This window comes from Pollicipes pollicipes, unplaced genomic scaffold, assembly GCF_011947565.3.
Source record: "Pollicipes pollicipes isolate AB1234 unplaced genomic scaffold, Ppol_2.1 Scaffold_6052;HRSCAF=7182_pilon_pilon_pilon, whole genome shotgun sequence".
NCBI classification, from domain to species: Eukaryota; Metazoa; Arthropoda; class Thecostraca; order Pollicipedomorpha; family Pollicipedidae; genus Pollicipes; species Pollicipes pollicipes.
Window position 1 is genome coordinate 5,602,018 of NW_023596805.1, and position 13,898 is coordinate 5,615,915.

A 13,898-nucleotide genomic window follows, 5' to 3' on the forward strand; every position below is an offset into this window, starting at 1 on the left:
AACATTTTCAGCAGTTTGTAAACTTCGTGGTCATTGCTACCATGTAAAAAGTCAAGAAAAAGTCATATTTGTAGTGAAGGAGCGTAAACAACACCGACAACCCCTGCGTCCAGAGACAGAAAAAAATTTACAACAGCCTGCGATGCTATGGCCGGCCACGACATGGCTGAGCTGGCCGACCTCCCAGAAACAAAACAGTGTTAACTAAAAGTATCGTTCGCGACTAGCATCGAGCAAAACTTACCACTTTGGCCTGCTGAGCCCGATGAATCTGATGCTTGAAATATAGCGCCGGACTGGCTAATGTTAGCGGCCGTGGTGTGAACACTAGACATTCACGCAGAAGTCACTTTGGGAGCAGTGTGGTGATATCTCTCGTTGGTCTCTGTGATTCTTGTGTTAAAACGATAACAAACCAAGACATTGTGAAGCATTTAGCGCTCCAAATAAGTACACAATGTGTCCAGTGTTCATAACAGAAGCGCATTAAATTGTGTAGTGTTAGTGCGGCGAACAAGGCATAAACGGCTACATTGCTATCGCTGCTTCGTTTGCAAATTTTGCTGGTCTTGTTCGACATCGCCCCGATTCGCTATCGGTCTCTGTGAAGTCGCATAATGTGAGCTACCACGCCGCCGAAATGACGCGGTGGGGAAGCCAGAAGAAAATCTTCTTCGTCAGATCGTCGGCTGCTAGTATGTGCTGACCAAGCACGCGGTGTTATTCCGGCATCAGAGCTTTTTTTGATAGGCGCATTCAGACGAGCTCCACGGTACCCCCCCCCCCCCCCCCCATGCAGTACCTCTATGGTAATGGTGGTAGACTGCCACCTAGTATCAGGTTTGTAAACTAACAGTTATGGTCTTAAGCGCTATGGAGCGAAAGGCGACTGCAGAGACGTCTGTGTCAGCTATAGTTAACATATATCCGCTAGGTGGCAGGAGCTGTTATGAAGCGCGTTGAACCTTGTCAAATGCGCCAATCCGCGTGGTATTTTGGCATGCAGACCAGCGGTGAGGAATCCCCTGGAATGGGGGATGGAAAACCACTTCTGAAAGCCAATTTTCGTCATGCATTTTATCAGCATCACTTTTTCCGCCTGTTACTTCAGCTGAGCCGTGAGCCCAAAGTTAATAAACTTGGCGGCCAGGGGGTCACGGCTGATATTGACTCATAATTGTTTTTTGTCGTTGACTTTTATGTACTTAATATGATTTTGTCTGTGTCAAACTCTGTTACGTAATGCATCCATATAGGTGAGACAGGCTTGCGTACCATTGTACTTGTCTTTCTGTTTTCTGCTTTAGATGTTTTGTTGATTTTTATGTATTTAACATGATGTACCATTGTACATGTCTTTCCGTTTCCTGCTTTAGATTGTCGGTCTGGTTGGTATGGATTGAGACGGCGTTTGATCGTCACCCAATATGAAAACCAAACGCGAAAAGCAAATGACAACGTATTGGGGTTCATGTAACGATTAAAGGTCAAAACACCTCTGAGTGCTCGAGAAGCGCATCTGAACAGTTCCCTTCCTCGTATGCCCACCTTTCGACGTTTTGATGGCCTTAAAAGTGGACACTTAATTGCATTTGGCATCATTTCCGAGAGCGTAATCTCTGTTAGCGGCGCAGTTTCCCGGACGTCGTTCTCAAACCGCATTAACGCGGACATCTCCAGAACACTTCGCCGCGTGGAATCCTTGGCACGCGCCTCCGCACGGACCAGCCCTGCCGGCGTCGGCGCTGCCCGCCCGCCCACGGACACGTGCCGGGCGTGGCACGCGCCTCCGCACGGACCAGCCCTGTCGGCGCCGGCGCTGCACAAACGCGCGCGCGCCGGGCGTGGTCCGTGCCGTCTTGCCGCGCTGATACGCTGGGGGCCTTTGCAATAGAGCTTTGACGCCAGCAAGCGGCTGGGGAGTTTCCTGCAGATGTGACGTGCGCGGATGGATTATGAGTCTGTGTTGAATGTCAGAGCTGTGTCTTATTCAACCGTTTTGAGTACAGGCCACCAGGGCATTAGGACATGAGAACATGAGAACATGAGAACATGAGAACATCAGCACATCAGCACATGAGCACATGAGCACACGAGGACGTGAGATGAGGACATTTGCTGGGTTTGCGTTATGTGAGCTTTTCGGTGGTCATGTCACATTCGCTATGCGATTTGACAGCTCAGCTCAGCTCATTTAATACGTGTAGGCATGGGCAACTCCATGCCATGCCTCGCCACACATAAATGGTAGAGGGGGTCCATGGTTGAAGAAAATTCAACCGTGCCAAGGTTAGCCGTTATCAGATTTGTAGCTCCATTAATATTTTTGTTATATGTCTCAAACGGTCGGAGTGGAGACCGCCGTCCCCAAGGGGCAATTTCCGTCCCATTGAATTTGAAAGATTATACCGTTACTTTTGATCTACGTTCATAACTCGTCGAAGTCACAGCTGCGATGTTTATGACGTTCGCCCTGGAAATAATGACCCGCGTTGTTCTTGATAAACCTCCAACTGTTTTCTATCAGGAAATGTCGTCTGGTTTTTCAATCGGCAGGGCGAAATTCTGAACCCGCTCCACATTACACGGATTACAAGCTGGCAGGAGGAGTTGATTGAGTCAACTAGTGATCGCCCATCCAACTTGTCATCTAGCAGTACCTATGGGGCTTGAGTGTGGGTCCCATGTCCCTACACGATCGTACGGTGTCAAGCTAACTTGTGCTTTTCACATCGGTTTTTGCTCTATGGTAACGAACTCTGCACGGTTTCAGCACGTTGTATGGTGGTGGCCTTCAGTTTGTTGAGCGGTCAGTCGGGAAAAGGGTAGCATTTTCGTTCTCTCTATTTGCTGTAGTTTTCATGGCCCGTTTGATGGTCATGATTTCTTCGTGTTTTTTAAAAACCCGTTCAGTTGGAATCGGTCTTTGGCTTAGGTGTTGTTGGCCCAATCCCTATAAGCACGCTTGATTAAAATGGTCGGAGTGGCTAAGGCAGGACCCCTCTCTGAGACCCCACTGGAGCAGGACTCCTCTTTGAGATCCCACTGAAGCAGGACCCCTCTCTGGGACCCCACTGGAGCAGGACTCCTCTTTGAGATCCCACTGGAGCAGGACTGCTCTCTTAGATCCCACTGGAGCAGGACTCCTCTCTGAGATCCCACTGGAGCAGGACTTTTCTCTGAGATCCATCTGGAGCAGGACTCCTCTCGGGACTCCACTCGACGGTGGCCATAATACGGCCTGTCATGCACCGACTTCGAAGGCTGGTTGGGCTGAGACCGGTCTCGGCCTGCAGAAAAAGACAGCTGACGGCCGCGGAAGACAAACGGATCGTTAAATGCGGAGGCAATTTGAACGCCACCCCGAATTAACCGCGGCAGGATAGACGAGGTGTATTTTAAGTGTGCCGGACAAAGCAGTTGGGTCCCTGAGGCTCGCTGGATGCATCAAGTCATTCCAGCGAGAAATCGCCCAGCGCCCCCACCCTCACCCTAAAGGTTTCCCCGGTTCGCGATTGTCAAACCTGACTTGAATACAATTATCGTGTTCCGATTCGATTTTGTCGATATTTCAATTTTTAACGGGTTTGTACTGTTTGGGATTTTGATGACTGTGCCTAATTATGCGGAGAAGTTGATATTCGTCGATTCTGCAGTTTGTTGTTACAACGTGGGATGCATGCTTAGAGAGTCGGAAAGAAAGGCTGAAACCTGACATTAAACAGACCCGTTCTTCGGCAACTCACTCTGAAAACAAGCGCATTCAAACTTCAGAAAGCACCAAAACTTTCGAAACAGACGTACTGCAACCCATAAACTAGACTGGCAGAATATTTCTAGCACGCTTGTTAGACACCACTGCTGGTGGTTTGAGCGACCCAGCTGTTGGTACACAAGACGGGTACCGGAGCAAGCAGCTGCTGGTATCAAGTGCCTCCTTGCGCCGCGCACCCATGAAGTCTTGTTAAGGAGACGGACATCAGGCATGAAGAGCCCGGCGTGTCGTTTGCCTTTTAAACGGCATTGAATGCAGTTGGATGCGACGGCTTGAATTGAATGCGCTTGACTCAGCCGCATGCAAGTTGCAAGTGATCGGCCATCGCTCGTCGCAGCTCCTCACGCGGCCCTCTCTGCCAAACACAAACGCGAACCGATGATGTATTGTGAGGCAGAAGTCGTTCCCGTCACCCCTACGCAGCGGTGGGCTGCGTCCTTTAGACCGCTCTGGGACGATGCACGCTCAGGGACGACGCACCTTCAGGGATGACGTACTTTCAGGAACGACGCACTTTCAGGGATGACGCACGTCCAGGGACTACACACTTTCAGGGACGACGCACCTTCAGGGACGACGCACGATCAGGGACGACGCACCTTCAGGGACGACGCACTTTCAGGGACGACGCACCTTCAGGGACGACGCACGTTCAGGGACGACGCACGTCCACTGCTGGCCTGTGGTAGCCCGCGGCGCTTTTTGACGTGACGACGGGCCATGATTGGGTAGGGCAAGGGCCCGCTTCATATAATAGTTTGATCCGTTCCATTTCGCGGCTTTCCTGCACTGTCATTATTAATTACATTGCCCTGTGGCAGGCCCATCAATAACTGTGATCCTCAGCAGCAACATTCACCACTCGATGACGTGTTCGGAAAAGGCGTTGGCTACACTTGATTTTCAATCAAGCGTCGCTTGTTTTGACTTTCTGAATTCAGAGTTCTTAAAAGTTGACGGCTGTCAACCTTTAATAATCCACGAGGTACTCCCTTAAGCACGATATTCGGCATGCTATTCTATTCAAGGTGTCATTCAGCATATCGGAAGGTTAACCGGTACCTCCTGGTGAATAAAAGGCCGATGATTGCCAGCTTGAGAGCCCTGAGCTCATAATGCCCAAGAGCCAGGAGATCAAGGCCGTCCCCGCGTGTATCAAGTCGTTGATTTCCTTTCGTCAGGCTACAGTTAAATAGGCATCTCCAGTAATTTCGGCTCAAGCATCCTTTCGGCCTAAACTACCCGTCCGCTGCTGGGTCCAAGAGGAGTGTTTTTTCAGCTGCTTGAGTGATGTCCACAAATGATTAATTAAGCCTATCGCTCCGACAGACCCGGTGGAGAAAGCTTGTCGGGCTGAAAGTTTGAATAATTTGTGGCTAGCCGAGGAGGCAGGGCTTGTTGTAAGGGTTCTCCATTGTTGGGGTTCTCCATTGACGGGGTTTTCTATTGTTGGGGTTCCCCATCTGCCGCAAGGAACAGATACGTAACAACCACGTTACAGAGAAGCCAATAACCAAGGCAGCAAAAAACCGAGTCTGCCGTGGAATGTCTAGCGGCTCGGTTATTGCGGTTGCTAGAGAGCACTCAGTTTCGGTGCGCCAGCTGACGGCTCTGGAGGCTGCTATTCTGAGTTGTATCTTGCTTCTGAGCGTATTAAATGTTTTATGTGGCTTTTGCCAGCGGCACTAAGACGTTGGGCAGTGCGTTCCTTGTCATCTGTGCACACAAGCGTCGTTGGCGTCGATCACCACCAGCGGGACACGTTCTCGTAAGGGGGTGGAACGCAGGGCCATTGAGAAGCAGCTGTCGTTGTCGGCTGTCGATATATAGATGGAATCATATATAGATGGCATCGATAACAATCACAGGAGACATGTATCAATCACATTAGCAATCACGACACCAGGCACAGGCAATCACGACACCAGGCACAATGTTGTCATAAAGTGATTGAGTACAGGATTATTCAGCAGCTTTCACCGTCGCTTGATTGCGTCCAAATACAAAGCTGACTGATTTTTCACTCAAAGGTAGTCACACTTGAAGATTTTGAAACAGGCATCAGGGGTCATGAAACAAGCTCACGTGTAAATATTGGTATGCTTTTTAAGTGGAAGGATTGGTCTAGGCAGCACAATTTTCTGTTTAGTGAACATGCTTCTCACTGTGTTATGGTTTCATTAAGTCATCTCACCTTGCAAAGCATCGATTGAGAGCCAATTGGCGGTCGTTTTATCTGGAAATCGCGCTTGCGAACGCCAGATATCAACCGGTATGAACCGATAATTGACAATCATGTTTTTCCTGGCGTTGATCACCCCATGGGCTATGGAATGGCAGGATTTGAACGATGTTATTTGACGTCATGGATGCCAAGGTGACTTTGAAACACTTCCCCGAAATATTGCTCACCATTTTAGAGGACTTGTAGCGCAGATACTAGAGGTTTGGCTATTATATTTTTCAGGATGGGTATTTTGGTTCAAAAGCCCATCTTAAGATGTGATGCTCCCTTGAATTGAAATGCTGCGGCTTTGATGGCGCTGTGAACGCTCCTCCCAGACCATGCATCTTATCCGTGAGAGGTACAGTTACAGTTTCCGCACAACGTGTCCGCTGGCGCGTCGTGCGGAACCGACTGTCGTCCCACACGCGCTGAGTACTACAGTCGGGCTCCGCCGCGAGATCAGCGAAGAGCGGCAGAGTGCCGCACAGAAGCGCATTAACTGATTGGCGTTGGGATATTGGCGCTGGAATGTGTCTGGCCCTGCTCTTACGAGGGCCCCGAACTGTTCTGACGCTCGTGGCCATGTCTGCTAAGTGTATTCATGACTGGGACACCGGGTAGATTGACAGCCTGGGAAGAACATTCTCGCCCGGTTTTATAATTCCGAGGGTGTTTTTCAGCGATTGTCTGTACCCGGCCTGAGATGTGCATTTGTTCCCGGTGTACTCTTCCAGGGTGATCTTTGCGCGGTGAACTGCTCTGTGGAGAATGGGTGCACTCATTTATACTCCTCGGAGTATAAGTGTATAAGAGTATGAGTGATACTCCTCGGAGTATAGGTTTGTAAGAGTATAAATGATATTCCTCGGAGGATCCTCTGCGTAATGGAATGAAGCGCCCTCACGGAAGAGGTACAGCCACTCCCGATGTTTTTCTCGGGGTGTTTCTGCCTGGTTGACCACTCGCGCGTGGGAGAGGTACAGCTTCTTCCTGTGTATACCCCCCCTCTCCCCTTCCCCCCAGCCCCCTCACCTGTCTGCGCGATGGACTTCACCCGCCTGGAAGAGTTAGATAGGAGAACTATCCCCTGAATTCTCCCCGGTATGCTCTGCACGGTAAACTACACCCGCTCAGGAGAGGTACACGTACTCTCGGTGTACCCCCTAGGGCGTTCTCTGTAGAGTGAACTACACCCGTCCGTCCGGGCAGAGGTACACCTACTCCCGGTGTACTCCCCAAGGCGTTCCCTGTGCGGTGAACTGCACCCGTCCATCCGGGCAGAGGTATACCTATTCCCGGCATAAACACCGGCGATTTGCTCGCGCATATCGCCGCCGACCGTGTGTTTAGCCCGGGGCTATTTCGGGCGCAGAGGCGGAGGCAGGCCCTCCGCGTGAGGCGCACGCAACGCGGCGTCGACCGTTTGTATGCCGCTGGCGGAGTCTGCTGGCCGTTTGATGTCGAAAGAGTCTGACGGCAGACTGAAGTCGGCGCCCGCCGCGGTGGCGTCTGACAAACAGCTTCTGTCTGGCAATGCCGCCGCCCGCTTTGCATGGAAACTATTTGAAATGTGCGGCGAATTTCACTTCGTGCGTGAATTCAGCTGCAATTGACCATGTTCAAAGAGGCGAGGTAGTTTTCCATTCCGTTTGACATGCGCTTTGTCATCATGCTCACTGGAGCGCGGCGGCGCTCGTCTATGAAACCTGACCCCCACCCCCACCCCCGCACCCCCCAACCCCCCACCCCCTGCAGTTCGTGCGCGGAAACTGGGCGTGTCGTGGGCGTGCGCCCCAGGTCGGTGCCTGGGGGCGCCTCTGCCTATGGCCCGGCCGAAGTGCAGTGCACCGCGAGTCTCGCACTGCGTGGTCCCGTGTCCCTCGGAGCGCTCGTCGCTGCCAGAGCTATTGCGAATCGAGCGATTGCGAAGTGAGCGATTGCGAAGACAGCCGCGAAGCGATCAACCATGGCGAACTAATTTCGAGTGATGGTGAATTTGTGGTGAGAAATGGATCCGCCACAGCCAATGGACCCCAAAGTGACGACGAATCTGCGTTGACGAAGGGATCCTCGTTGACGGGTGGTGGCGAGCGTACCGAGATACGTTGGTGCGCTGTCACGAACGGATCTACGGCAGCGGGTTGGCCGGCGACGACGCCGCGCGGCATTGCTGAGTGGAGTGGCTGAGGTCTTTTCGTCGAGCTTTCATCAGCGCAAAAATCCCGGATCAATCCGCCGGCCCATCTCGTCGGGATGATTCTCTTCTCCGATGACGCTTGCGTGGGGGAGACGCCAACGCCAATATCAGCGGCGCGTATCAGCCGTGCGTGAAGCGATGGTGAACGCGCCCCGAGACCTCATGACGCACGCGGCGCAGAAGGCGCGTCATGATCACTGACGCTCGTGCCACTCGTCACGAGATCCAGCGGCGCGACTGCCCTTCGAGACACTGACTTTCCTCGCTCGCTCGCCGGCCCCGGTAACTAGCTTGTCAGCGTCGACAGATCCGGCCGGCGGCGTTTTCGCGCCGGTGATCGCCACGCGCCCCAGGGGCGGTCGAACCCTGCTCGTACTGCTGTTGCCGACGGCCGGCCGAGGCATATCGCGCCGTCGTCGAGGCTCGGGCCGCCGGCACAGAGCGACGGAGCAGGCTCACGACGCCCGACGACGACGCCCGCGACTCGCGAATGGCCGGCCGTCTCGACTCGGGACTCGCCGGGCGTCTCGACTCGCGACTCGCTGGCCGTCTCGACTCGCGACTCGCCGGCCGCCTCGACTCGCGACTCGCGGGCCGCCTCGACTCGCGACTCGCCGGCCGCCTCGACTCGAGACTCGCCGGCCGTCGCGACTCGCGACTCGCCGGCCGTCTCGACTTGGTGTCAGTCCCAGCGGTGCGTCCGGGAATATTTCTAGCGAAGACTTAGAACAGCTCGTGGACGCTCAATGCGCGGTAGTGTTTGTGAGGAGCGCTTTGATGTGGGATCGTGGTAGTCAGGGTGATCAGGCTGGTATGGCTCGCTGTTTGGTAACGATTTGACGGCGTCGGCGTCGGTGCCTATTCAGCGGCGAAACAGCTCGCTATTCTGACCGCCGTCCTCGTGGTAAACAACCAATCTGCGTGCTGGTGAATACGTTGGTCTACGAGCCCGCTGCGCGGGCCTTGAGGGCTGCTTCTGCGTTTTGCGTGGCGCCACAGGCTCATCGTGACGTCACCTTTGCCGAGGTGACGTCACTACCCGCCCCGTTGTGACGTCACTTGTCGGCGTGCGCTGCAGTGCGGTGCTATGGCCAGCCCGTCCAGGTGGGCGCGTCATCCCCTCCCCTGCCAGCCGTCTCCCGCGCTTCCGGGATTTGACGGCTCGCAGCCGGCAGCGGCTGACACTTCCGGTTTGGTGCCGCCTGAGCTGACCTGACCTGATCTGAAGTGAACTGATCTTACCTGGCCGAGCCTGACCTGGCCTGGTGTGACCTATCGCGACGTGACCCGACACGACTCGACCTGATCTGACGAAACCCGGTCTTTCCCGACCCGACGTGACCTGAAGTGATTTGACGCGACCTTTGGTGCCATGACGTAGCGTGGCTTGACGTGACCTGACGTGGCAGTCACCGCAGACGGATAGTACCCCCACTCACAAAGAAAGAAACAGGCGCGATTGAAGACACCATTGCTGTAGGACGACGGTGAAACGACGGGAATTCGCGTTTTGGCAGGAGGCCTGAGAGACCTGAGAGACCTGAAGCCTGCGTGAGCATAACAGCACAGAGAAGATGTGCCAAATCTAGACGGCACACTTTCCGGTGACGTTCACAGCAATACCAAGACATATGGATGCATCATTGTATTGCAGAGAGATCAAGGCCTGGCTGGATTCCCCAGCTCTATGGGGACCCAAGTGCGATGGGAGGCGGAACAGGTCGCTGAATGAAGTCTGGTGCTAACCCCCGATGTGCGTCGCCGCAGTGAAGCGAGACGTTCTATTCTGAGGTGGAGAGGGCATTGAGACGTTTGTGACGAGTCGGTTTTCGGCCCGCGTAAAGAAGCGATGTCACATGCCAGCGCAGCTTCTGAAGACCGGAGAGCGGTTTGACGGTGTGGAATCCGGACAGAACGGACTGAGCTGCCCGCCAGACGAACCTCGTGAGCACGCTTCGGATATGCGTGTCCTGAGCCAACCGTATCGCGTCGATCGCAGCATTCACGCCTGGAAACGCGATCCGGTTCGGATCCGGTTCTGAGCATCCGGATCTGAAACCGCGAATGGACAGACTGCATGTCACAGTGAGACGGGTCGTTTGTGGGTGATCCAAACGTTCGGAGTCCGTGATATACGTCTAAGGAACGGAGCTGCCAGATGGCTGCCTGAGTAGTGGAGTTGCCAGATGAATGGCTAAGGAGCGACGCTGCCAGATGGCTGCCTGAGGAGTGGAGTTGCCAGATGGACGTCTAAGGAGCGACGCTGCCAGATGGCTGTCTGGCTGCTGGCATTGTGTCCGCTGCTTTTGGGCTACCTCTGGTATAAGATGACCGTGGTAGGTATTGGCTGTCTGCTTATTATAGCTCTGTTTGTGTTTTGGATGCATTTGACTGGGGCCTGAATTTTTTAAACGTCGATAGTTAGAGGAGCTGTTTGATCATTAGATGCATGTCGTTATTAGATCATTCGTTGCAGATCATTAAAAGCTGTCGTTAGTATATTCCTTTTTTGTGTACACTTCAATACCCATGCACGCTAGTTAAATGTGGGGCAGTAAATATAAGGTAAAACGGATAGTTGGAATAACGTTGATAATTGTACAGGTATTGGCATGAAGCGTGCTATCTATTACTTCGCAGCAGGCGTGATTTTAGATGTTGACTTTCTTGGATCGCCTTGGGAGTAAGCTGGCAACAGATGTATAGCCATTTTACTCCGCTGAGACGCCAAAAACGAAGGCTAATGGGTCCCCTAGAAAAAGGTATAAATTGTAAACCTCGGCACCTTATGCAGACGATGAATACAAAACCGCCGAGCTGAATGGGAAACCGCCCAGAAAGAGAACTCGATTTCGTGATAGTGATAACAAGGCAGAAAATCGTTGACATAAAAAACACGTAACCTTCGGGAAAGCGCGGATCTAGTCTGAGAGTGGATGGACAGTTCTTCAGTCAGTCACGCACAGGTGAATAAGACCCGAGGGCACACATCGGTCGTGTCCACTTAGCGGACTCCTGTGACGTGTGGCAGTGGCGCACACGTCACAGTGGTGACATATGATAGGGCACAGTGATACGGTGGTAGAGAGAAGAAATGGCCGAGTGATCAGCGGTCTGAAGTTCCACACAAGGGTCGGGGTTTAATCCCGGTTTCCCTATGGCCCCTGAGCGCAATCCGGGTTTTAATCCCGGTTTCTCCGCGGCCCCTGAGCGCTAATATTGACGAGGCAGTCACTGACGTTTCAACAAAAAGGGGCGTGACCATGTGCGTCGCATTCCCCCCCCCCAAAAAAAAAATGCGGTGTTAGGTACACCTGAAGCGTATACATACGTTTGACGTGTGTGTACCTCGTTTGAACCTCAGCAGCAGGCGACAGACCAATACATGTGGCGGTTGACGGACGCATTCAACCTCTCAGGTCGCTTAGCGTCGCTGTGTCACACGATTGTGAGAACACGGAAAAACAGCCAGTACCCAGCCTTGAACCCACGCTCTTTTGACGACCGTCACCTTCTGCGTTACAGCCCACCATTTTCGGCACGGTGACTGGCGGCGGCGGTCATGTGACGGGCGGCGGCAGTCACGCACCTGGAACCGACCACGATGACGGCCGTCACGCCAACGGAACAGTCACGCACGGCCACTGTCACGCACCGCACGTGGAGGTGAGTTCCCGGCACGATACCGTTTCACCCGCGTGAGGCGGAGAAGGCAGCGAAATTGGTAAGCTGGGACGGTAGTGCGAGACCGCGTTCGAGACGCGGGTTCGATCTTCAGTTTGCGCTGCGGTCGCTGACGTCCGTGGGGAGATTTTGCCGCGACGCGCGCCGGACAGCCTGATAAATATATTTTTAGAATTTGAGCGGCTGTCGGGAATGTCCGGTTCCACAGAACTTATCTTAAGACATGCGCAGTTATCGAGAAACGGTGTGTTCTGGCCTGCTTCCGATGCAGCAGGCGGAAATTTGGTCCTCATGTGGGCGAGACGGGGTTCCCCGTATGGACCGATGGCTCTCGGAGATTGGCGGAGTTTTATGTATACGTTTGACCCAGAGATCGGTGCGCGTCTGATCCAGAGATCAGTACACGTATGGTCCAGAGATCAATACACGCATGGTCCAGAGATCATTGTGCGTCTTATCTAACGATTGGTGCACGTCTGGTCCAGAAATCGGTACCCGACTGGTCCCGAGGTCGGTGCAGGACTGATCCAGAGATGAGCACGCGCAATGATCCAGAGATCGGTACACGTATGATCCAGAGATCGGTACACAACTGATCCAGAGATCGCTACACGTCTGATCCAGAGATGGGTACGCTCATGATCCAGAGATCGGTACACGTATGATCCAGGGATCGGTACACGTATGATCCAGGGATCGGTACACGTCTGATCCAGAGATTGGTACGCGTCTGATCCAGAGATCGGCACACGCATGGTCCAGGATCGGTATACGTTTGATCCAGAGCGGGCGAGCATGAGGGCCCAGCGTGGGCTCCATCCAGAGCAGGGTCTCTGCGTCCGCCCAGCCGAGAGCTGTAGTGCTGCAGAGCAATGATCGATTCGTGCCAAGGTTAAATTTAAGCTTCTCGAATGTGAAAGCTGGCACCATTTTCGATTGTCCTTTGGCACATCACTAAGGTATCATATATATATATATATATATATATATATATATATATATATATATGAGGTCTGGGCCGTACAACTCAGTAAACTGCGTGGCTGATGTTTAGAGCAGAATTGTGTTTTGTCGCCGAAGACCTTCTTTCATCGCTCTTGCCGAGCGCTCAAAAAGATTCGACGACTGCTTTACCTAAACTTATGGCATGACGTTAAGATAATGACAGTGACAGATGCTACCACATGGGTGGCAGATTGGCTGCGGTAGCAGAAATGCTCGACGTGGTGCTTACTACGAAGCATTTTTCCAGCGTTAAGTTGACAGTGACAATATCGAATGCGGGGTTCTTGACTTCTTAGAAGACGTGACAGTGATGATATTGAATGCGCGGTTATTGACTTCTTAGAAGAAAATGAACAACAAATCAAGCAGCCTGTAAACCCATTAAAATAAATTAATGAGTTCAACCATGAAAGCAGTGAAGCCAACCAAAAGCTATACGCCAGTTCGTAAGAGCCAGCATAGTTTTTGCAGCGTGCAGTCAGATGGCGTCCGGCTCCCAGAATGTCTCCCGTGATATATCACAGCCTGGTCCATATCAATAGCGGACAGACCAACGCGTCGAAATGGAGCGTGCGTTGTTTAAAAAGGCTAAGCCGTGCGATACTGCGTTCAGGAATATTTGGAGGTCGTCGCAGCTGATGGCCGAATAGCAGGATGCATGCTTCCTTTTTGGCTGCGGTTGATTTAGCGATTTTTCGCCCTGAAAGGACCGTTTAGTGTCATGGCATTAGGGAGGAAGATAAGAAATGGGGGACATAATGCGGCCATCTGCGTCATCCCAGACCAGAACCATGATCTCACAGGAAGCTCCTCCATGTGTAGGCGGCGGGGATGTATGCTTTTGGTCGGCTCGTGGTTAGAACGGGGATAGACATACGCGCGGTTGTGATTAGCGGGCTTCCCGAGAGGGTGCGCTGTAAGCTCCTGCGCTTCCGTCTCGTGGCCCACCGTGACTGGAAACATTCAGGCAGAAGCAGAAGCAAAAGAAGGGGTCGTAGAGGAATGAAATT

General features: G+C 52.8%; 1 protein-coding gene across 3 annotated transcripts in view; it reads left to right on the forward strand.

Annotated features, from left to right (window-relative positions):
• LOC119104458 (ras-GEF domain-containing family member 1B) overlaps positions 1-13,898 on the forward strand; it is a 148,148-nt gene that overhangs the window by 85,875 nt on the left and 48,375 nt on the right. For all 3 annotated transcript variants that reach the window (XM_037228164.1, XM_037228163.1, XM_037228162.1), the window contains one exon: positions 11,725-11,865. In XM_037228164.1, coding sequence (XP_037084059.1) covers positions 11,725-11,865 — 141 coding nt within the window. The remainder of the gene's footprint in view (positions 1-11,724; positions 11,866-13,898) is intronic.